Genomic DNA, 19325 nt, shown 5'->3' on the forward strand with positions numbered 1-19325 from the left:
GCCTCCCGCAGAACAAGAGCCTCCCGCAGAACAAGAGCCTCCCGCAGAACAAGAGCCTCCCGCAGAACAAGAGCCTCCCGCAGAACAAGTGGCACCTCCGGTAGAGGGCTCTCAACAAGGCGATGATGAAGTCAATGAGTCCCCCAGAGACGATCCTACGCAACGCCCGGGTACTGAAGAACCGCCACCTGCAGAAACAGGCAGCGGAGATCCCCCTGCTGAGAGCGAAGAACCAACTGAGCAGCCACCTGAAGAGGAAGAAGAGGTTGCGCCACTTCAAGAGGCAGAAGAGGACGACGCTCATCAGCTTGATCCTGTGGTACCTGATTCAAACCCGCAATCATCATCAGAAGATCTTTCGGTTCCCTCTAAGGAGCCGTCTCCGCCAGAGGCTGTTGCTGCATCCCAACCAGATCTAGAACCTTCGAATGATCAGGATGAAGTAGCTGAAGGTATTTTAACTGAAGGACCAGCCGATGAAGCGATCGTAGACCCGCCTGCGCTCGTTGACGAAACGGCCATCGAGGACAGAGTTCTTGACAATGAACCACTTGTCGAAGAACCAACAGAACTGGAATCGACAGAGCCTGAGCAATTACCTGTGCCAGCAGAGGAAGTCTCACCTCTCCCCGAACAGGCTGAAGAGGATCCAGTAGATATTTCCCCCAATACAACCGCAGTCGTAGAAGAACGGGGACTCGACAATGTAGTGGACTTACCACAAGAGGCTACGGTCGAACCTCAACCAGAGGAACTGGGCGCAACTGCAGAAGCTACGGTAGCTCCTGTTACACCACCGAATGAAACCGCGGTTGAGGAGCCGGCCTCACAGGATTCCCCGGCTACACCGGTGCGAGAGAAACACCGTCGCCGACACTCTCACTCACACCGGGATTCACCAAAGCACTCTGGCAAGCGGCGGGATAGCAATGCAAGTACCAACGAGCGATCTGCGGGAGCTCCCATGGCCTTCCTCGCTGCCTCGAAACTGATCGGCTCCGCACGTAAGCGTAGAGACAGTATGACCGATCGTGATCGGGAAAAGAGTAGCAGCAGCAAGGAACGAGAACATAGAGAACACAAGGAGCGATCTCATCGGCATCGAGAGAGAGGCGATGGAAGAGAGAGTAAGCATCGGTCGCTTCCCGCAGAGGAGGAAGATCTCGAACGACAAAGACGCGAGGCTCGACGAGCGGAGCGCGCTGAAAGAGAAAGACAAGCGCAAGAGGAAGAGGAACGGATTCGAGAAGCGCGTAGAAGACGGCACGAGGAACGAGCAAGAAAGGCGGCAGAATTGCTCGCAGAGGAAGAAGAGGCTCGTCGGATTAGACATGAAGCAAGAAGAAAGCGACACGAGGCAGAGAAGGAAAAGAAGCGGTTGGAAGCAGAGAGAGCCGAACAAGAGGAAGAAGAAGCGCGCCAAAGGCGCCGCCAGCGCAGAGCAGAGAAGGAGAAGGCTAGGCAAGCGCCAGCTCCGCCAGACGAGGTTGAAGAACCAGAACGTCCACAGACTCGTGACGCTGCTCGTCGAGCTGCTGAAGAAGATGATTTCGAGGCCACTCCAGCTTCGCCGCCTACCCCACATAGACCGAGCCGGCGGAACACAATGGGTGAGCATCGAAGAGACTCTCAGAAGCAAGCAAAACGGAATAGTGTACTCGGCGGTCTGTTTGGACGATCAAAAGCCGAAACTGCAGCAGCACCAGTATCACGATCACCAAAGCATGCCAGTAAGGTCAGAGCGGATCCAGTAGCTGGATTGAAAGACAATGAACGGCCTCCGAGCAGCCACCAGTCTTCCAATGGCAGTAGGGAGCGTGCTGAGCGACCACATCGCAGTCGACGTCATTCGACTTCACATCACCAGAAACGTGAGATTCGATCTGCTGAAGAGGAAGCAGCCCACCGGGCTCGAAAGGAGGAGCGCCGGGCCTCACGTGCTGTGAAAGATGGGATGTCAGGCGGTCGCGACGGTGGTGTCACTTTCGCAGACCCAGTCGTGGATGAGCATCCTTCAGTGCCTGAACCTGAAGAACCTGTTCTGGATGCCGAGGGCGAAATTGAAGCAGTGCCAGAGCCTGAGCTTGAGCTTGAGCCTGAGCCTGTCATGGACCGCTCGACCGAGCCACCAATGGAGGATGCTGCGGCAGTTGTTGGTGTTGCATCTACATCATCTGCAGAACGCCGCGAGCGTCGCCACCGCAGTCGAAGAACTTCTGCGATGGAAGCCGAGCGACCCAGAAGCCGTCGTATATCAGTGACGGAGAAAGAAAGACCCGTTAGTCGTCGAGATGATCCTGATCGTCCGCGTACTCGCCACGCCGATGAGGAGCCTCGCCATCGACCAAGGCGCAGTGAGACTGATCGACACACCGGAAGCAGGCGGAAGAAGGATGATGGAGGTATCAAAGGCTTCTTCGGAGGGCTGAAGAAGATAGTGAAATGAGAAGGAGTGTAAGGAATATGAGCCGAAATGAAATTTACGCGAGGACTTTTAGAACATGGAAGGGATACTACAGATCGGACATCTGGTTCTTCATTGACTGGCGTTTGTGGCTGTTCTATACCACCATATTTGCTTTCATCATCTTTTTCTCTTTTCTGCTGCTTGGGAGGCATATTGTATTTGTAAGATGTACTCCGTCACATTTTCGGCAGTTTGTCTTTTGCGTACGTTATTTTCTTGTATGACGACTATGGGCCAGTATACTTCATATCTTGCGCCTGAATAATGATTTTCCTTCTAGCTGATATATATTATCGCTATGACTATAACGCATTTTATCGATATCCTTATTGGCAGTTACATGTCCTCATGCATCGTGACAATGAACAGAGCAGTCATCTTATCTAAATGTTGCATACAATCATGCATAGCCATCCTTTCCAGGCACACACCCAAACGCTGGCCCACCTCTCCCGAACATAATTCCCAAGTCACCAGCCAGCCGATCAGGCACCTCATAAGCAGCAAAGTGGCCTCCATGGTCATGCTCGTTCCGGAATATGATAGGCCCCAGCGTGGGACCCCATGCACGTGGCAGAAGACATACTTCCTTTGGAAAATACGACAAGCCCTAGACGACCAGCGATCAGCGATTTCGATTCCCTGTTCTATCACGCATGTACACTTCCAACTCACCAGCGGAACTTTTCCGTTGTATTTCATGGCCTTCTCAAAGACATTGTTGCTGTCCCGTGCAGCCTCATAGTAGATTCTCACGCTGGCCGCGGGCCCAGCAGTACTAAACCAATAGATACTCAACCAAGTACAAACCTCGTCGTCCGACCACTCATACCCATCGGACCAGATCCCCAGCTTCTCGTACACCCACCCCAACAGCCCGACAGGGCTATCAGCGAGGGAATAGCCGAGCGTCTGCGGGCGCGTAGTCTGCTGGTGGTAGTACCCCTGGCCCCGGTCGCGGTAGTCTTGCGTGCGCTTGAGGCCCTCAAGCTCGGCTGGCGTGTACCATTTGAGGGCGTAGAGGAAGAGGAATTTGCAGAAGGCGAAGGGGTTCCAGAGGCTGATGGGTGGGCCGGAGACTACGGTGTTGATATGCGAGGCTTTGACTTGGTGATGGAAGAGTTGGCCCATCGTGCGAGTAATGCCGAATCCCTGGCAATCCGCTTTAGCTTTGGAATTGGGGGCGGGGGGTTGTTGCTGCTGCTTCTTTTTCAGACTTACCCAATCTCCACCTTGGGTGACATATTCTCCGTAACCAAGTGCAAGCATCAGTTTGTGACAAACTTCGGCGTATTGCGGCTGATCGAAACCTTTCTTCTTGATGCCACCGGAAAACCCGAAGTTTGGTAACGATGGAGCCACCACGTGGAATGCCGGACCACCATTCTTCTCACCTCCTGTCAGGATAGGCAAGATCTTGGTAACTTCGATGAAGCTCCCAGGCCCTGTATCATTCAGCGACTTATTCTCGCATGATTTTCTCGACGAGCCTGGAATATCGTGGGTTTCACATACATCCATGCACAAAGAGTAATGGAATCGCATTCTTGACCTCGCTCTTCTGGTGGACAAAATGTATGTCGATCGGACCGAACCCATCAACATCGATAATCGTCATAAAATTGGGCAATTTGTTCAGGGAAGCTTCGGCTTTCCTCCAGTCGTACGCATCTTTCCAATGCGTCGCGATACGTTTCACGTCCTGGAGCGGCGCCCCATAGTCCCATCCTGCGTCGTCTAATTCATCCGGGAAGGTCGTCAGCGCGAGCTTTTGGCGAAGATTGTCGATTTGAGAATCGGGTATCGAGATGGTGTATGGCTTTATGTCATGCATTGTGTTGTATGATGAGAGGGTGTTGTGTTGATCTGCTCAGGGTAATTGCAGATCATTGAGGTCGTGGTGTTGCACGTGCGGGGCGGCTAGGGTGGGCGTTTGTTATTTTCTATGCACTGTGATGGACCTGTCAGCACTTGGCTTGAGGAGTGCTTTTGGTCTCCACTAATTGTATGCATGCCACGTTCGCCATTATGGGCTCGAGAGTAGCGTTTGGTTTTCAGCAAGTCTCAATGAACGAATTGAAGGGAAGACTTGCTCTACGTCAGTAACAGTGCACAGAGATTTGTTGGGGTAATTGCAGCAACTTTAGAATCGATTTTTGGAACTCGCAAAAGTTATACAGAACCTTCTATGAATCTGAAATGGTCTGAAATGGTCCGAATCTACAGTGAATTAGCAAATGAGGAAATATGTGAACCTAGTGTGGGCGGTCGCAATCATATGTGTACGTCGTCGTGGCCTCGCAATGAATTCAAAGTATCAGTATGATTTGATGAGCTTTTTTATATTACAAATGGACGAGATGTTTCCCGCCGGTGCAGCGATGCCTCACAGAAGCCGAGAGTAACAAGGCGACATGTTCCATTTTACCATATGGTATCTGGTTTGGATGCCAATTCCTTATATTTTTAGACCTTCAAGCGCATGTCCCTCAACTTCGCTTTCACCATCAAAGGCCCCTCCAGATCGCTAACGCCTACGCTGATAAGTTGCGGAAGGACGCCATGAAAATGACCGCGTTCGACCGCTAATCTTTCCTCTTCATCCGCCAATTGAAAGTCAAACTCTTTTAGAAGTGTACTGCTAATTTTGTAGATGTTAGCCAGAGCCATGCTCTTACCAATACATTGCCTTCCCCCGAGACCAAAATGAAACAATGAACTCCCGTGTTCGATGTTCTGGTGCCGGTATGGATCAAATATGTTATGGTCTTCGCCCCATACTGCCGGATTATGATGGAACGCATGGTTGCATACTGCGAGGCTGGTCTACGAAGCTTTAATTTTTGAAAATCAAAATTGGTCAGAGTTGCACCTACACCTTGTGGGAAATGGTGGCCGGATATCGAGACACCTTCGGCAGCTGTAACTCGGCGTTCTAGTGGCATGGTGAATACTGGAGTGATACGGAAGTTTTCCTTCACGCATTTACGCAGGAAAGACAGAGATCCTTCCACTTGAGCGATAGAGTAGGCCGATTGACTATCCTCAAGGGTATGAAATCTAGCGTCAATCTCTTTCACGCATTCATTCATATACTTGGGGTTATGTAAAAGATTCCAAAAGAGGAGTGCGGTTGTCGCTGTAGTAGTATGTGTTCCCGCGATGCTGAGATACCCAGTCAATACATTATTCAACCATTGCGCATTGATACGGGGTAGACTCACATGAAACCAAAGGCCTCTGTCTCCAAATCTTGTTGTGTCAGCCTTTGACCGGTTTCCGGATCCTTTGCCAATATGAGTCGTGTCAAAAGGTCCCGTTGTTGACCTTTGCCTGCAACTTCATTATCTTTTTCCATTTCAAGGTCATTTAGCCGCTTTTGCACACTCCTTGAGGCAAGTTCAATGCATGCTTTTCGTCCGTCGAATAGCGCCTGAACTCGTTTCGATGGTAGCATTGGTAGCCACTTCTTAAGAACCAGACGCATATTTGTCCAGGCGCCGATGGCTGATCCCAGAAGAGTGTGTTCCTTGACTGGTGGCATTTGAGAGTCATCCTCTGATTCTTGTACATTGAAAGATCCGCTGAAGGCCAGCTCGAATAGCACATCGACTACATAATAATGCAGTGCCTTCTTTAAATCGAAAGTTTCGCCAGCCAAGGCGCGTCGGCGGATTTTTGCTCTCAATATGTTGATATTTGCATCAAGAAGATATTCCATCTCCTTGATACTTGTCATAGAAAAGGAATGCGACATGTGTCGACGCCTGACAGCATGATGCGCCTCGTCTCGAGTCCCAAATACATTAGGATGGAATCCACCGAAAGCATCATAGAACTCGGTTTTCGGCATTGAGCGGGAACTCTTCTGATATATTGCAGAGATAGCCTCTTCATGAGTGATGCTAATCTTGTTGGGTCCATATCGCACAATCGGGCCGTAACGTTGATGAAGCTCGGTCAAGCGATATGGTTGTCTTAAGGACAGGAATTGAGAGACCTGCCAGATATCGGTCAAAGAAGCCATAAAAGGGCCTGGGTACTTTGATAATGAGTGAATAAACTGTTGGTATAAAACATAGATAAATGTCAGCAGCAAGATAAAGCCACTGATAGCACAAAATGGATGATTTCGCAATGGTTCGATCATGTGAAGGAGAGCCATCTTGCACAACAAAACGTCGCTGTTCAAAGCAAAGCATTCGGGGATATCGGTTTTTCTATGTCTTGAGTTTCGGACCTACATCAATTTAAAATAGGATTGATTACTCTGATGAATTGATCTGCAACAACTAGTGCTTGCGGAGATCCCGGATTGCCCATAATTCACGGGAAGCGTTTTCCCGATTGGCTCCACTTCCCCGCATCATGGCTCCTGATGGATGCTGTGGATGCCACCCAAGCGTGACAGGGTGCACCATCACTACCATGAGAGAGTTTTCATGAGACGAGCTCGACGTTCGCGAAAGCGACCGAAGCATTATTGAGAATCGAATGTTGCATCTCCAGAGAGACTCTCATTGACCACGACGTGAACGATGTACGCATTTAATACCACCCGGCCACTCATGACAAGACGCTAATTTGGTGATCATTGAGACATATCCATTCTCGAAAATTTGGAACACATATATCTACGACGCTGTGCAGCGGTAGCTGTCTGTAATAGAAAGGCTTTTGGTCTCTCGGTAGTCTATGGCTTCAAGTCCCATAAAACGAAGGAGAGTCGAGTTAGCCTGCACTCAGTGCAGGGCTCGTAAAATTAAAGTAAGCCATTGAACATACTCTGGACAGTATTCATATTCCCATCACTTGTGAGACATTGATTTTGATTGAACCAGTGTGATGGCCTCCGACCAAGCTGTACCTCTTGTGGACGCCTGCAGGTAAACTGCCTGTATGAAAGTCCACCCAAAACGAATGGAGCGGGTATAACCCCCTCCCAAAATTCAAAAAGGGTAAACATGATAGTCCCGAGAGTTATTCAAGAAAAAGGTTGTAACATCCCTCCGCCGTCGCTCCCAGTCGATGAAGAATCTGCTGTTGATACGCTCGCAACGGATGCATTCGGCCATGATGCACCTCGAGACACAGGATTCTTCGGCCCTAGTTCGAACCATACCCACTTCGGAGCTCTATCAAATGCATTTGCTCAAATTGCTAGAGCAAAGTTCCCAAATAAACAGGCCTTACTTCGAACATGGACAAGCGAACAACAAGATGAGCTCCCGAGAAACGAACAACCACCAGTTCCGTATTCGGCCTTTGACCCTTACGGAATGCCCGATGAGCAATATGCTCTATCGCTCTTTGACACTTTCTTCTCTTCCATCAATCTTGTGTTCCCATACGTTAACAAGGCATCTTTGTTATGGGATTATCACCAAGCACGACAAATGCGTCCTACACAAGTCCGTCGAACCCTTCGTGTCCTGCTCAACATAATATGGGCCCATGCGTCAAGCTCGCTCGGCAAACCTGAGTCCGAAATCTTCTATAGATGTGCTGTAACCCTTTTAGACACGTTGACGATCAGAAAGACCAGTGTAGAGTTGGGTGAGAAAACTTAATTTTGCACTGTTTGTTCACGAAAGCCTAATCGAAATTCCAGTACAAATCTTCCTTCTACTCACGATCTTCCAACAAAACCATCAAAGATCAGTATCAAGCTGGACTTACCATGCTTTGAGCGTCAAAGCTGCTTTTCAATTAGGTCTTCATGCCCCATCATCTTATCGTGCTTCCAACGAAGAGGACAAAGAACAACGTAAATGTATCTGGTTTGGAGTGATATTACAAGACCGGTAAGTCTGAGCTAACTCATTTTGATGATATACTGAGGAGATGCAGTATTCTTACTCTGTCCTTGGGACGACCTGCAATGATTCCCGAGCATTACAATCGAATCGAGGCAATACGGCCGTTTAGCATCACTAATCAACCTCAAAGTCCGGATTGTGTCGACAACGTTCAATTCTTTTGCCACAAGGTGTAAGTGCCACCCTAACAATACTCGCTGTCGCTCTCACAAAACAAAAGCTCTCTCTGTTCTATTATATATGAGGTCCTGGAAAGATTGTATGATTTCAACATATCAACCGACTCCATATGCCTTGATGATTTGATAGTAGCCAGAACTCGGCTTCTGCTGCGGCTCTCAGCCTGGCAAAGCAATCTAGGGTCCTTCTCTATAGTGAAAGCCTCAAGCTTCATAGGTCAAAGGCCAGAGTATTGCAATCGAAAGCGCTTTGACATAATACTATCGATATATTATCATCGAGTTGCCATGTCCATCAACAAAGCTGTTCTTTCAAGATTTCTGACTGATTTCGCGCTGGCCGATGATGAAGCGATTCCAGAACCAATCTGGGACGGCGTTATTAGCGCTCTCTCCCATGACGCTCGAAGTGCCATGGAACTTCAAGGCATATTCACCTCGGTCATCGAAAACGACTCAACGTTTATCAATCGCTATGCTGCATGGTGGACTGCAAATTACTCTGGTACATGGGAATGATCTCTTCGACCTACGTATTATGCTGAAAGAAGCAAGTTTTTAGTACAAGCCTACACCTCCTAGGCGCCATGATTTTCCTTCTTCGATTTCCGAAACTTAAAGAATGCATTAATGCGAAAGATATTCGAAGATCCATGCAGCAAAGCCTTGACGCTCTTCGGACGGTGGGAGGATCGAGTCTCATAAGTTGGAAAGGGAGGAATTGTATGAAGCAATACATTCAAGGATATGATATTCTCGGTACGCAGTAACCAAACCCCATACAAGATCGCAACTAATTGAAGGCATTGGAAGCCAACGAGGTAGAAAGCATCAACGACGGAAGTCATCAAATGGGGACCACTGGCCCAGTAATAGGCTCAAGTTTAGACGCGGAGGACTTGAACCAGGTCTGCTTCTCCTCTGACCTTGCAATGGGATCCATGTTCGACCTCATCATCGAAACAGCTGATGATTTCTTTGCTCACTGCACGGATATCGATCTTTTACAGGACGATTCCAACTTGTTCCCTTTTTAACAACTGCCGATATCAGATCTGCTTAGATCTCTGCACTTCTGGTGTTGGAAGGGGATTTCATCGGCTCCGTCTGACCAATCGGGATCACGCTTCCCGCCACCTCCATACTCCCCACACTATTGTTCCGAACACCAAGATTTCCCTGTCTGTTTCCCCAGATTTAAAGACAGAAACCTGTGGGGTATTTACTTGCGTAGTCGTCAGAATATTAATTCAAGCTTGCGCACATAGTGCTCCCTTTTTTTTTTCCGTCGTATTGGAAACACGTTCTGCCAGCGAAGCTTGTACATTACCAGATTTAGCCTCACAAACAATGTCTGATTTCCGAACAAAAAAGAAGTCGTCAGTTGAAGAAGCCAGAGTGGAACACATCGAAAGCTATGGCGAAACAGAAGCAAAGACTATAGTCGCATCGCATGAATTAACTACTGATACCAGTACGGACCGCAAAGCCGAAGCACAACTTCGTTGGAAGATCGATCTTTACGTTATTCCTACAGTAGCTCTTCTCTATGCTCTGTGCTTCATCGATAGAGTCAACATTGGTAAGTTTTGCGTGAAATTCATATCTCATTTACTTACAGCATAAAAGGAAACGCACGGCTGGCAGGATTCGAGAGAGAGCTTGGCCTGAAAGGCTATGATTACAATCTTGTTCTCTCCGTATTTTACATTGCATACATAATCTTTGAGATACCGTCCAATATGGCTTGCAAATGGATAGGTCCAGGTTGGTTTCTTCCTGGAATTTCAGTCGTCTTCGGTATTTTGACTATCTGCTTCGCCTTTGTACGAGACTTGAAAACAGCATGTGGAATCCGATTTCTACTTGGTGTATTTGAGTCAGGCCTGCTGCCTGGAATTGCTTACTACCTTTCTCGTTGGTATCCTCGTAACGAGCTCGCATTCCGATTGTCTCTCTACATTGTCATGGGGCCACTTTCGGGCGCTTTCAGTGGCCTGCTAGCGTCAGGAATCCTGCGATTAGATCATTTCGGAAGCACTCGTGGATGGCAAATGATCTTCTCGATCGAAGGCATCATTACTGTCGGCTGCTCCCTTATTGCTTTCTTTACACTAACAGATCGCCCGGAGACTGCTCGATGGCTGTCCCAGGATGAGAAGGACCTCGCTCTTGCACGCATCAAACGCGAGCGGGTAGCAGCCACAGAGGTTTTGGACGGCTTTGATCGCATGAAAATTATTCGTGGCATTGCCAATCCTGTCACCTTGTCTACCGCCTGTATTCTGTTACTCATCAACATCACAGTGCAGGTAGGTTTCTCAGTAGAATAAAACTACAAGAACGATTGCTAATGTTGCTTAGGGAATCTCTTTCTTTACGCCCACTGTTGTTCGCACGATATATCCGCTTAACACTGTCATATCCCAACAACTCTACTCAGTCCCTCCTTTTATTGTTGGGGCCGTCTTTACACTATTCTTTTGCGGCATTGCTTGGCGATTCGATCGGAGAAACGTGGTAATGCTAGTGGGTGCTGTGATCACAGGAATTGGCTATGCCATGTTCCTGGGTAGTTCTAGCACTGCAACATCGCTTCGATACGGTGCGACATTCGTGGGTGCTGCTGGCTCATTCGCATTTGGTGCTCTTTGCAATGCACAGGTATCTGCGAATGTGAACTCAGACACCGCCCGCTCTTCAGCCATTGGTTTTAATGTTATGCTGGGAAATATTGGTGGACTTATCGCTACTTGGAGCTACTTACCATTCGACGGGCCGAATTATAGGATTGGCAATGGGCTAAATTTGGCGGCTGCTGGAATAATTGTCGTCATCGCCGTGCTGCTGGAGATCTGGATGAACCGCGACAATCAGCGAAGGGAGCTAGTGGACGCGGAGCAGGTGTTAAGTGGTCACAATTTACAAGAAGCTCAAGATCTAGAATGGAAGCATCCGGAATTTCGTTGGAGGCTATAAACAGCTTATCACGTCATCAAACCACAAACGTGTAATTGGAACTCGATGCCTGGTAGTCTGTCCTAGCTCACTATGATCATAACTTGAAGCTAGAAGCATTAGTTTGAACTGTATAGTTACATTTTCTCAGTGAATCCTTACGTACAACATCGATACATTTATTCAGTTCTGTTCTTGATTGTTTTCAGAGCTTCTAGCTCACTTGTAAGCCTTTTGATGTCATCTTCATGCTCGTCCAAGCATACTTGAAGAAACTTAACCTGCTTAAATTCCTTCTCACCTTTTATGAGGCCTTCAATCCATCGGGCAGTCTTGCTAGCTTGACCTCTGATCTCTTCCACATTCTGCATACGCAGTTCAGCCTGTAGTGATGCAATATCATATTCAAGTTTCTTGGACTGCTCATCAGAATTATCAGTCTTTTTGTCGAAAAATTGATTCCATTTCCGAAGCTTAGTGTCGACTTCCTTGATCTCGTTTCCACGCTCCGCATTATCTTGGATCATCTCTTGGCAGAATTGATATACTCTAGAGGCTTCACGACGTCGCAAGCATTCTACAAGCGCTATCATTACTAGGGCCTGGAATATGTTCAGAATGATAAGGTTGTACATGTCCTTCAAAGCATCGTGGATATAAAATTTGTTTTCTTCGTAGATGTTTGAGAGTGGACAGAAGTCACTTCCGACTAGAATAATGGTCTTGAAGGTCTCGGCACATTCAGAGCTGTGTAAAGCTTCACACTCTGGAATGCTGTTTGCTTGCTCGATGACGAAGTAAGAAGGCAGACCTTTTCCACTGCGCGCCTCACTCCTTGAGATGTTGTTGATTGGATCGAGAATGCATCCGTGCGTGTCTTTGGGTACCATCATGTACGCCTCGGACTGGTTGAGGTTGACATTTGCAACGAATTTCGATGGACAGGACTCTCTACGTGAACCGACGACGAAATAGTATAGTATGAAAAAACTGGTGAGAGTGGCTAGGAGGACTGTTTGATCCATGAATTTCGTAAACTTGCTGCGGATACAGTTTACGATATCAGTATGGAAAGACATATTGACTTAAGCCTTGTGATTAAGTCTGACCTCAAGACTGTTGAGGCACAGAAGTTGAAGGTGGTATGATCGGAAAATTGATGCTCAGAGCCCATCATAAAGCATCAAGGCAATAGCAAACTATTCATTCAAGCAAAGAGCGTTGTATAATCAATGAATTAGTGAACTGTAACGAACTTTGTTCCTATTTTGCGTTGTTTATAACCCTTCTTTGAAAACTACACATGACTGGTACGTCATTGCCAACAATACAAGAGTAAATTCACTTGAAATGAAATCAATCATTTACTCTCTGAATGACCGCAATCAGCTGAAATTAAGAGTTGGTAGAATTATTGGTAGGGAAGCTTGGGCGTGGCACACATTTAGATATGTAGATACACAGCAAGTATAAAATCACAAAGGAAGGTGAAATGCCATCTAATAATAGAAACGCATATTACAATGAAATTTGGTTGCTCAGTATCTATTTGTAAAGCAGTGGTTGGTCCACTTTCCTACAGTTACTAGAGGGCAAGATCAAACGCAGGAATATCAATACAGAAAATTAGCATGTAAGTATAGCATGCATTAACAATAGAAAACGGCTGTACAGTTGGCTGCTATTAAACCTCCACTAGCGTGTCAGATAACCGTTGTACTGTTAGTTGCTTAGCTGGGGCCTGGAGGATACTGATCTGGGGCGAAGCTGGATGGCTGGAATTCTGGAGTAGCGGGATTCAGTCCAGGTGGCTGCGAGACAACGGGCGACGGCAACATTGCCGGAGGAGGTGACATCGCCGGAGATTGTGACATTGCAGGAGACTGTGAGATTACATTTTGGCTCTGTTGAGTTTGTATGCTTCCAGCTTGTGGTTGCGGGTTCTTCCTTGGCCTATTCCTCTGTCTTCCCCTGGAATTTGAATGTGGATGACCTCGTTGAGAATCGGCGCTTCGTGGGATATTTGAACCGTGCTGCTGCATATATTGTCCTGGATGAGTTGGCGGGTGCGGGCCCATGATATTTGGAGATGGTTGCAGAGAACCATTGAATGAATTCGGACTATGGAGTGTACGGGGGTCTTGCATCATCTCAGGTCCATAAGAGTTGTATCCTTTTTGGGGTGCAATATTACCACCTTGTTCATCCTGTGACTTTTCTCTAGTGGGAGCACCCAAGCTTTTCTGGATATCCGTGGTCTTCCGAGGGCCTGGAAATGCTCGATGCAGGCGATCTTCGTGGGAGTTGATTGCATGGAACATCGAGTTGGAGAAAGCCTGGAATGCAGTAGCATGGTCATTGGGTGCCACGCCTTCTAGTCGCGCCTTAAACCCCTCTTGGAATTCTTTCTTTTGGAAGATTCCACCTTGAATTGTTTGGACGAATTTCTTCTGGCTGCTTTCGGTGGCCTCCTTGAATAGTTTGACCTCTTCGTCTAGTGACTCAAATGCAAAGCAGGCCTCTTGTACTACCGACAACAATTCGGTGTCAATTTTTGTTTCTATAGCAGTAATTTTGTCGTCCATACTCTTGTAGAATGAAGACTGCTCGGCAGAAGCCGTCGATTCCTCGGAGCTTTCATCACTAGAGTCGTCGGGCTTCGCACCATCGAATTCCTTTCGGAGATTTTCAAGTTCAGTTTCCTGAGCACTAGATGTCTCCTTGATTGAGTCAAGTTCAATTTTGATCAACCTGATGGACTCGTCCACGTTGCTCTTGCGTTCCTCAAATTCATGAGCATGAGTGATGAAGGCGTTGACGTGAGATTGAATATGTTGATCCAGAGATTCAGCCTTTGTTGTGATTGTCTTCAAATCATCTGCCAACGTACTGAGACGGAGCAATACTGAAGCCTGCTCTGTCTGAGTAGAGCTTACAATACTCGAGACCTTTTCGAAAGAATCCTTCAACTCATGAACAGACATTTTCATCTCAGCTTGAGAACTATCTGTCTGGGCTTGACGATTGCCAAGAGCAGTGACGGATTCAGCGTCCGCCTTACTCTTTATCTCTTGCTGGATGGAATCAATTGCCTTATTCAAGGCTTCAAACTTTGCTTTATAGCTGCTGATAAGCGTCCCTGTCTCTGTGTTGAAAGCCTCCGTATGTTTCTGGAAGTCCACTAGTGCATGAAGATCTAAAGGCTGGACCATTCTGCCCACCTCTTCCTGGACAGATTCTATCATCTCTGAATTGCACTTGATCGAGGTTTTGAGATCTTTGAGATCGGCTCTCATCTTGCGATTGACCTGCTCGGTCAGATCTTTGACGTTGGCAGCCATCTCAAGTTGGGATTGTCGATAAGTTTCAACTGACAGGTGAACCTGAGTGTCTTCGTCTTTTATAGATTCGACGTGTTTGTTGGTGTAATCCAAGGACCCTTGGAGGTTTTTGATGGTGTCTTCCATCTTCTTGGTTGTCTCCTCGTACAAAAGTTTATTCTGATGAAGTAAAGAAAGATCATCGCGGCCTGCCTTATCCTCTATATTTGTCTTCATAACATCCATCTGGCCCTTTAAAGATGCCAAAGAAGTCTTCAGATCATCAACTGCTTTGTTTAGCTCTGGTTCAGCTTTGTTCTTCTCATTCATAAGCTTGAACAGCTCCTCATAGGCTGCTTTGTTGTCCGCTAGGTCTTGGCTGCAAGTGTCAATTCGCTGCGAGAGTGTTTGGATATCGGTGACACTCCGTGATTCTGATTTACTTGATACAGACTCCGGCCCCTCTGACGGTGCCATCTCTGCATTCTTGGCCACTTGGGCTTCGATCGCAGCAAACGATTCTCTGACGTCCCTTACGGTCTTTTGGAAATCCGCGATGTTGGTTGTGGCAAGAGCCAGTGACTTGGAGGTATCTTTGACCTTGCTTTGAGTTTCATCTGATATAGTTTCGCATTTCGCAATTCGTCCTGTGAGGAGTTCGATACTTTCATCCATTTTGACAAGACTATCGACACGGTTGGTGTCTGCCTCATACAAAGACTCTTGGAGCTCCTCGAGGGTATCAGTTGTCTGTGTTGTGAAATTCTCATGATCTTCTCTGATTCGATCAATGGCAGCAGTATGTGCGATTTCGATATCCTTTTTGCACGTCTCGATATCCTTTTTCCATTTATCGCCTAATCGTTTCTCCAATTTGGCAGCGTCTGTATCATTTTGGGAGCCATGTTTGAAGTTGGCTGCCATTCTCTTTTCGAATCTGGCTTCAATTTCACTTTGTTTTGTGATGAGACGTTCCTCCAGCTGCCCAGCTTCATCCCGAAGTTGAGTGATTTCGGCGTCACGTTTGGGTGAATGAGAAGTACGCTTCTTGTCTTCTTGAGCCTCGAGTCGTTTCTCCAACTCGGCATTTTGGCGCTCCAGTCTAGCGATCTGCTGTGTAGAAATGGACAGCGCCTTCTCAAATCTTTGACTTTCCTCTTGCTGTTTCAACTCCATTTGCCTCGCCAGCTTTTCAATCGAACTCTGGAGTTCAGAGTAGCGCTCATCGGTGATTGGACCCATTATCTCAGATTTCTTGTCCTCATCAGAGTTTTCGGATTCTTCAGGCTCGAAGAAGTCATCATCAAAATTCACGTACCCTTCACCAGAACGTTGAGACTCTTTGTCAAGATTATCGGGTTTTTCGGGCTTTTCAGACCTTACATCAGGACTCCTGGGGCCTTGACCAGATTCCTCGGATTCTTCCGTTGGTATCGCTTGGTTTGTAAGGATCCCCAATTCCAGCTTGTCCACTGATTTGCGCAACTCTTGCTGGCCCTGGTCCAATCCCTCGATGGTGTCCATCTGCTCATTTAAACGTTCGTCTAAGGTATATAGAGTTTTCTGGACAGCGTCAAGGAGCTTCTCTCGCTCTTTTCCCTCCTTCTCCAACATGAGATCTGTATCATCTTGGATGGAATCAAGGCGATATCCCACACTTGTGATTTTCGATTCTGTGAACTCCTTCAAACGTCTTTTGAGGCTTTCGATCTGTTCCTCTGCGGTCTCTGAGATATCCAATTTGAGTTCTACGACTCGCTCCTCAAGTCGCTTCTCTCCCTCCTCCCAAAACTCGTTAAGACTCTCCACCATTGTGCCGTGCTCCTTTTCTGCCGCCTTCTCAACGTCGTCTATGCGCTTTGCTATGGTTCCGAAGAGATCTCCATGACTGGCGAGTTGTTCTTTCTGGAGACTTATGGACTCAGATATGTTGGTAAGTTGAAGCGCAAAGTCATTGATGGCGATGACCCGGTTCCGAAGATAGGAAACCAGACTGTTCCCGGAGTTGATCCAGTGTCGAATCCGTCCAGCGAGCAGGTACGCAGATATTGGCAACAGCGCCGCGAGAACCATGAGTATTGCTTTGTGGTAGATCGTGAAATAGTAAACGATGGACAATTTGATTATCAGATATAGCAAGACCCCAATTCTTCCAAGACTCCTTAGAAGGCGGGCGGTGCCGTTCCATATGCGCCCGATGAAGGAATGCTCCCAGTAGGAACTAATGTCTTCCAAGAAAGATTGGTAAAGCCATCTCTCATAGGCGAGCAAGATTTCACCAAACGTCGACGGTGGACACTGTTGGGGCTCAAATTCCATAGGCCATAGACGCCAGTGATAGGGTGTGTGGTAGGGTGTGGGCTGCGACTCGGTGTTTCCCATATATACATCGGAAAAGGTTGGTAAAGGGCACTGGCCTGGCGCATATTCGACTGGCCAAAGAAGATTATTGAGAGATTGATGGCCGGGGCTGATATCCGTCGATGAGTTCTTTGAAGAATAGTGTTTTTCATTGATGTCTTCATCCCAGGACGGTTCTGGTCGTTCGTATATAACTGGCGGTGCAGGGGGTTTGCAGAGACCGATGATTACGCACGCGGTGGGTCCTAGTATGAAACTGACTAAAGTTGAAGTTAGAATAGCGAATGGAAGTAATATAACGTCTAGTGACTTACATAGAAAAGCGAGAGACCATATTGAAGTTGTAACCTCAGATATAGTGTATGTGTTGGATGTGTTGGCTAGTAGCGCGCTGGAGTTCAGCGACAGGTTGTGTTGAGACATGGTCTCGCTGGGGAAAAATTGCAAGCAATTAGATACGTATTTTTTGAGTGAGGAATTGTGGGGAGAAATGTAGAAGATGAGAGAAAACTTATGGTTGAGAGTCTCAGAAGACCTCAAGGCAAACAAATAAGCGAAAAAATGGCGCGACGAGTGAAGGTCGCTTTGTTAACAAACAGTGAAGTGAATGAGCACGGAGTCTTTGTGAAGTGTCAACAACACGGACAGTAAACAAAGGTTGCGTATAGAACAATGATACTGTGACAATAATAGCTGCCTTGGGCGAACGGGCAACTCTTTATTATTCTTGTAGAATACGGCTCGGGAAGAATAATGTTGTCAAGTGTAATAATTGTCATGACTATCCTTCACCTGCGAAAGCCGGACGGCACCCGTATCCATCCAAGGTTTATCACTCTAGGGTTGTAAAAATGGTGCCGATACTAATCTCGGGTTCATGCTTGACTTCACTGTGTCTCCTGCACAAATTGAAATGCCGGCTGTGCGATTATCCTGCTATGGTTCTCTATCTCTAACAAAGGGTATCGGACTAGACGAAGTGTTCCTAGCAATCAACGATGCTTTCTTCTCTGCTAATTGCGCCTGAAATGCTGGGACATCTTCGTTGAACTCTACCACTGCTCTTGGTGTGCACAGAATATATTCCTTGTCGCGTTCTGTGAATTTGCTCCCACTTGGAGATGCCTTACCGATTGACCAGCCCATGACGCGATCAGATACGAAGCCACTGAGACTTGCCTCCCTCCCCGCGGCTGGATTTTCTATACAGCCAAGAGAGTTTCGTCGTCTGGTTTCTGCTGATTTTTGAACCCTATCGCCTGCAAGCCGTGACCAGTCTTCGAGATCTCCATCGTCATACAACCCTAGGGTGTCCGCTTCAGCAGAGAATTTAGCTGCCTCGTGAAATGCAGCAAGCGCCTGCTCCCAGTTATCCAAACCTGCTTCGGCGCGGCCAATCCAGTACCAGCAACGTCTTTGTAACCCTTCGTGACCAAAATGCTGGGCAATTGGTAAGGCGATGTCCCGACTCGCGGTATGCATCCGTTCGAAACGGACTTTAGGAATCGGGAATCTGGTGGGAAGTGCCAGCACCTTGCAGCGCAAGAGTGCAATGAATAGCGTGTGATATCGGATTGGTTGATTATGAATAGAAATAACTGCATGCAAGCCAGTGATATCAACTTGTAAACAATCCGCGGCAGATTCTTCAGCTTCGTCAATGACCAATTCGGCATTATCTGTGGGAGGGGTGTCCGTCGGTGGGGATATGTCTCTAGCTTCGCTGGGATGGTGATAGAATCCACGCGGTTTGTTGATCACGCACTCCTTCTGTATATCTCCACCAGATGAATTGAGTTTTATTTTCAACGGTCGAATGCCATTCAAAGATGTTCCTGGGGGGCTAGATACTCTCGAGGACTTCGGCGCCTCCATTGGATGCTCGATAGCGTCGTTATGAGACTTCTTCATCTCAGTAGGACCCGACTCTACAACAGCATCTGCGGACTCTACGTCTGACTGGCTTGCTGATCGATTACTCTGGGTACCGTGCGGTGAGCCCTGGGACTCGCGATCCCGTTGATCGCATGAGTGATTAGTTCGCCCCCGCGTCCCATGGAACATATCATCCGTAAGTCGCGAGCCCAAGTATGGCCTTTTGATATCCTCGCTGAGCGGATTGGGCGAAGGCTGAGCATTTCGTGGTTTTTCAGTGCGATTCAAGAAGGCAAAACGATCGGGACCGAGGCGGTTAGTCATTCTTCCAAAGAAATGGCGTATG

The 19325-nt window shown here is 47.4% G+C and overlaps 7 protein-coding genes across 7 annotated transcripts; 2 read left to right on the forward strand and 5 right to left on the reverse strand.

Annotated features, from left to right (window-relative positions):
- Positions 1–2697: 2697 nt before the first annotated feature.
- On the reverse strand, positions 2698–4383 carry BU24DRAFT_419747 (alpha/beta-hydrolase). The gene is made up of 4 exons (XM_033527293.1): positions 3983–4383; positions 3689–3912; positions 3143–3619; positions 2698–3077 (listed from the first exon to the last, which is right to left on the reverse strand). The coding sequence occupies exons 1-4, from the start codon at positions 4299–4301 to the stop codon at positions 2868–2870; spliced, it is 1230 nt and encodes a 409-aa protein (XP_033388506.1). The 5' UTR covers positions 4302–4383; the 3' UTR covers positions 2698–2867.
- Positions 4384–4933: 550 nt separating this feature from the next.
- BU24DRAFT_387413 (putative benzoate 4-monooxygenase cytochrome P450) lies at positions 4934–6698 on the reverse strand (the record flags this gene model as incomplete). Its single annotated transcript, XM_033524965.1, has 3 exons — positions 5692–6698; positions 5344–5632; positions 4934–5293 (listed from the first exon to the last, which is right to left on the reverse strand). Exons 1-3 carry the CDS (start codon positions 6630–6632, stop codon positions 4934–4936), a joined length of 1590 nt encoding a protein of 529 aa, XP_033388507.1. The 5' UTR covers positions 6633–6698.
- Positions 6699–7431: 733 nt separating this feature from the next.
- On the forward strand, positions 7432–9672 carry BU24DRAFT_489985 (uncharacterized protein; the record flags this gene model as incomplete). The annotated part of the gene is made up of 6 exons (XM_033533675.1): positions 7432–8023; positions 8079–8271; positions 8318–8458; positions 8507–8970; positions 9021–9224; positions 9279–9672. The coding sequence occupies 6 exons, from the start codon at positions 7432–7434 to the stop codon at positions 9500–9502; spliced, it is 1818 nt and encodes a 605-aa protein (XP_033388508.1). The 3' UTR covers positions 9503–9672.
- A 143-nt stretch (positions 9673–9815) lies between these two features.
- On the forward strand, positions 9816–11491 carry BU24DRAFT_387416 (MFS general substrate transporter; the record flags this gene model as incomplete). The annotated part of the gene is made up of 3 exons (XM_033524966.1): positions 9816–10047; positions 10095–10777; positions 10830–11491. The coding sequence occupies 3 exons, from the start codon at positions 9816–9818 to the stop codon at positions 11442–11444; spliced, it is 1530 nt and encodes a 509-aa protein (XP_033388509.1). The 3' UTR covers positions 11445–11491.
- A 111-nt stretch (positions 11492–11602) lies between these two features.
- Positions 11603–12502, reverse strand: BU24DRAFT_459780 (uncharacterized protein; the record flags this gene model as incomplete). The annotated part of the gene is made up of 1 exon (XM_033531755.1): positions 11603–12502. One exon carries the CDS (start codon positions 12500–12502, stop codon positions 11603–11605), a length of 900 nt encoding a protein of 299 aa, XP_033388510.1.
- Positions 12503–13025: 523 nt separating this feature from the next.
- BU24DRAFT_419749 (uncharacterized protein) lies at positions 13026–13475 on the reverse strand. Its single transcript, XM_033527294.1, has one exon. The coding sequence runs from the start codon at positions 13463–13465 to the stop codon at positions 13154–13156; it is 312 nt and encodes a 103-aa protein (XP_033388511.1). The 5' UTR covers positions 13466–13475; the 3' UTR covers positions 13026–13153.
- Positions 13476–18040: 4565 nt separating this feature from the next.
- On the reverse strand, positions 18041–19303 carry BU24DRAFT_406766 (uncharacterized protein; the record flags this gene model as incomplete). Its single annotated transcript, XM_033525779.1, has 1 exon — positions 18041–19303. One exon carries the CDS (start codon positions 19301–19303, stop codon positions 18041–18043), a length of 1263 nt encoding a protein of 420 aa, XP_033388512.1.
- Positions 19304–19325: the final 22 nt, after the last annotated feature.

This window comes from Aaosphaeria arxii, assembly GCF_010015735.1.
Source record: "Aaosphaeria arxii CBS 175.79 unplaced genomic scaffold BU24scaffold_2, whole genome shotgun sequence".
NCBI classification, from domain to species: Eukaryota; Fungi; Ascomycota; class Dothideomycetes; order Pleosporales; genus Aaosphaeria; species Aaosphaeria arxii.